The 4,589-nt window shown below is 33.5% G+C and overlaps 1 protein-coding gene across 1 annotated transcript; it reads right to left on the bottom strand.

The window, feature by feature from the left end:
• On the bottom strand, positions 1–2,211 carry fn3krp (fructosamine 3 kinase related protein). The gene is made up of 5 exons (XM_016290909.1): positions 2,064–2,211; positions 1,863–1,954; positions 1,702–1,784; positions 1,481–1,603; positions 1–757 (listed from the first exon to the last, which is right to left on the bottom strand). The coding sequence occupies exons 1-5, from the start codon at positions 2,204–2,206 to the stop codon at positions 419–421; spliced, it is 780 nt and encodes a 259-aa protein (XP_016146395.1). The 5' UTR covers positions 2,207–2,211; the 3' UTR covers positions 1–418.
• Between the last annotated feature and the right edge of the window lie 2,378 nt (positions 2,212–4,589).

The following is a 4,589-nucleotide window of genomic DNA, read 5'->3' as shown; positions in this document are numbered from 1 at the left end:
AAAAGTTTTATTTGAATGTCCAAACATCCTTTATATATCTGATGAGACTCCCGCAAGCTGCAAGTTTACAGTACAACAAGCTCACTAGCTCTTTTAATAAGACGTTTTAAATCATCAGTAGATTAACAGTTAGCAACTTATCATATGATGCTACTCAGTGCACACATTTTAAATCAAGCAGTCTTGTAAATGAGGCTCTCTTCAAGAGCATAATCAAGTTAAAGTGCAATTCACAACAAAAAAGGAATTATGTATTTTAAACAACTTATTTTTGGCCATTGTTTGGAAGCATAAATGTACAGTTTTATCTATATATATATGATTTTTTTTTTTAATCGGTGTAAATTATATTAAGACAACAGACTTTTTGTCAATGCATCCACCTTCATTAATAATGACTTTATGAATCAGGGTGCATCTACTTTGTTAGATCCTTCATAATCCGTAGAGAAGAACCCCTGTAGCCACCACCAAAATGATTCCAGTGGTTCAGATAGTGGAACAGCTGGTATAGTTGTTGCCTCTTTGCAAAGCCAGCGGCCTTGGGGATCTTCTCATGGTAAGCATTGTAAAACGAGCTCCCAAAACCACCAAACATGCCAGAAATAGCCAGTTCGAACTCTGAATGGCCATAAAATGATGCTGGGTCAAAGATGATGGGACCGTCAGAACATTCGGCCACATTTCCTCCCCAGAGATCTCCATGCAGCAGAGCTGGAACCACCTCTACGTCTGTAAACAGCTGATGGATCTTCAGCTAAACAAAGAGAAACTTGAATCATTTGTCTGAAATACATATGCAGCACTGTATGTAGGCTTAAAGACTGAATCATTAGCTTGTCATTAAATAAAAGGGATAAGGGATGTAGAACAGTTCATTGTTGGAGCTGAGCTGAATGAGCGAGATGCAGAGCATGTGCAGAGCAGGGGGATGCGAGAAACAGTATTAAGAACCGCTGCTTTAGAACATTGATTTTGAAACTTGTGAATCCATTAGAATCGTTAGAAGACAGAATCGCGATTCATATATGAGTAGATTTTTACGTGCACCTCTAGTTTTCTCTTCCTCTTCTCTAAAGCAGCGCAGCATGGCCTCGCCCCCTTTGCTGCCTTTTCCCGAGGGCGGGGTTTATCTGGGTTTGTGATGTCACAAACCCGGGAAGTAACTCGTTGTAGTCCCTACCAGCCGTTTTTGTAGGCATTAAACTGCCAGAATTTTAAAAGACATCTTAGATATCTCCGTTTGCATTGAACTTTCAGCTTCGTAACTTTGCAGATATTGTTTATGCTCAAACAGCAACATTACACAAAAAACTTACGTTAAAAAAGTGAAATTGCAATCAACCACCCCTTTAAAAGAATATATGGCTTTACTCATGTATCTTTACTTACTTTATTCCATCTGAAAACTAGAGACCATATCTTTTTGTATTTTTGGGTGTTATTATGCTTAAGTAAAAATCTGAGCAGTTTGGTTTACTTGAAGTTTGGCCCACAATTCCCTGGCTTCTCTGTCTCCATATGACTGTTCCACCAAGCTGAGCTGGTACTGCAGCCTTTGCTGGGCGAAAAAAGACACCCAATCATCCTGCCAATCATTTACCTGAAAACCAAAGGAGATAAAAACCTCTTATTGCAAATTATGTCTAAATATGAATCACCCCATTTGTTTTTATGATCAAACACCCTGGTGATGCTGACCTGAGGGATATAACCACAGCAGGTAGCCACGTGAAACCCAAACTTGTTGGCTAGTTGAATTTCAGATGTTCCTGATCCTTTTCCTTTGTAAACACAGAAACTCAAATAAATTCTCAAAATTCTACAACAATGCAATATTGGGAGGGGGGAAAAAACATTACCAACAGTCTGCTGTTCCTTGTTTTGTTTCTCTGTCTGTTTCTTGTTGTAAAGATGCAGGTCAGCTAGTTGTTCCCCCAGCTTTGATGAGTATCTACATAAACATTAAACATTTTAAAAAGAGCAAATGCCCAAAATGCTAATGTAATATTGACCCTATTCTCACTCCTATTACAATGGGTTCACATGATTTTGAGTCATACTTATTTAAGCTCCTCATCTCCACATGTTCCATTATGAGAAGAGCTCCACTTCTCTCAAGGTCCACGACCTTCACAGGCCTGGGCACTTTCACTGTGTTTGTAGCCAGGATCGCTTCCAAGCTCACCATCTCTCCATCAAACATCCTTCTAGCCTAAAGAGTAAGAGAGAGATCAGAAAAAAGTCAATGATTTGTACTCTGTATATTTACAGACTGACACTTTACATAATCTATTGATACTTTGTAATGCGAGCATATACAATTACATGGCATAATGATCAACAAATCATTAATTTATGTACGTTCAAATAATGTATATCAAATGATATTGCATAATGTATAGTAGTTTCAAACAGAAACTAGCAAACTGATAAAATAACTGTATAAAACTGTTAAACGAATGTAAAACAAATAAAAGTATATCTTTAAGTTACACATTAACCTATATAATAGTAATTAATATAATACCAATATAATTACAATGCATAATGTGCAGCAGATGATGTTGATGTACGCCCAAATAAAGAGAGTTGTAATTACTGGAAATAGTATATTCACCATTTGTGAAAATAAAAATATTAAATACAATTAGAAAAGTTAAAAATATTTGTTAAAAATATTTTTATTTATCCATGTTCTCATATTTTTTTTTGCAATGTGTTTTTGTAAAATCATAATTGTGATAATATATAAAACTGCTTTAATGTGTTTGCTATTTGCAATAGTTACTATTTACTTCTTTTCATAGTGTTAAAATATTTATTTAACTAAAATCAGTTAAGATTTTAAAACAGGCACCATAATGATTGTTAATTATAATAAATGGGTTCACATGATTTTGAGTCATACTTATTTAAGCTCCTCATCTCCACATGTTCCATTATGAGAAGAGCTCCACTTCTCTCAAGGTCCACGACCTTCACAGGCCTGGGCACTTTCACTGTGTTTGTAGCCAGGATCGCTTCCAAGCTCACCATCTCTCCATCAAACATCCTTCTAGCCTAAAGAGTAAGAGAGAGATCAGAAAAAAGTCAATGATTTGTACTCTGTATATTTACAGACTGACACTTTACATAATCTGTATTAAATACAATTAGAAAAGTTAAAAATATTTGTTAAAAATATTTTTATTTATCCATGTTCTCATATTTTTTTTTGCAATGTGTTTTTGTAAAATCATAATTGTGATAATATGTAAAACTGCTTTAATGTGTTTGCTATTTGCAATAGTTACTATTTACTTCTTTTCATAGTGTTAAAATATTTATTTAACTAAAATCAGTTAAGATTTTAAAACAGGCACCATAATGATTGTTAATTATAATAACAGTATAATAATTGTAACAAAAATGTATCATCCCAGTTTTTTTATTCATATATAATATGTGAGATTTCAATGGTGTATTTTTTAAAAGAAATGAATACTTTTATTTATCAACAATGCATTAAATTGATCAAAAGTGACATTAAAGACATTTATAATGTTACAAAAAATCTAACAGAATTTATTATTTTTCTTTTTTTCTTTTTTTTTTAAATGCTGTGCTTTCTATTGATCAGAGTCCTGAAAAAAATTACACATTTTTCCACAAACATATTAACTGTTTTCAACATTGATAATAATAAGTAATGTTTCTTGAGCAACAAATCAGCATATTAGAATGATTTCTGAAGGATCATGTGACACTGAAGACTGGAGTAATGATGCTGAAAATCCAGCTTTATAATCACAGGAATACAGGTGCATCTCAATAAATTATTGTTAAATGTGAGCCAAAATCATCACAATTAAAAGAACCAAAGACTTAAAACTACTTCAGTCTGTGTGCAATGAATTTATTTAATACACGAGTTTCACAATTTGAGTTGAATTACTGAAATAAATGAACTTTTCCACGACATTCTAATTTATTGAGATGCACCTGTAAGTGACATTTTTAAATATACTCAAATAGAAAGCAGTTATTTATAAATTGTAATAATATTTCACAATATTACTGTTTTGCTGTATTTTTGATCAGATAAATTCTGGTCAAACACCTGAGGGTAGGTGATGGGATCTTGCCCAGCTCGGTCACAGTGAGCACTTTATATGTGGAGGTTTTACTGTAATATATTGTAAACTATGTTTTTAAGTGTCAGGCAGAATTCCACATTGGTTTCATTTGGTACTATTTTCTTTGGCTGAGCTAAAATAAACAATAGAAATAACTGTCAAAATTTAATCTAAAGTTTAATTATTTTTAATCGTGCTGTTGGTAACATGGCTATGGTTCAGCCTCAGGCCAATAAAAATGGTGTTGATATTTAGAACAACAGACTCTTGCTCATGTCATACTTTACATACTCCTTAATAGATATATAAGACAAGTAAGTTTTACATTGGCCCCATTCACTTACATAAGTGTCTCACCACACACACACACACACACACACACACACACACATGTTGTGTTTCCATGTTTTATGAGGACATTCCATAGGCGTAATGGTTTTTATACTGTACAAACTGTATGTGCTATTGCCC

The sequence above is a fragment of the Sinocyclocheilus grahami genome, unplaced genomic scaffold, assembly GCF_001515645.1.
Source record: "Sinocyclocheilus grahami isolate Dianchi unplaced genomic scaffold, SAMN03320097.WGS_v1.1 scaffold264.1, whole genome shotgun sequence".
Classification (NCBI taxonomy): Eukaryota; Metazoa; Chordata; class Actinopteri; order Cypriniformes; family Cyprinidae; genus Sinocyclocheilus; species Sinocyclocheilus grahami.
The sequence above is the reverse complement of the archived record's forward strand: the minus strand, read 5'-3'. Positions and strand labels throughout refer to the sequence as shown.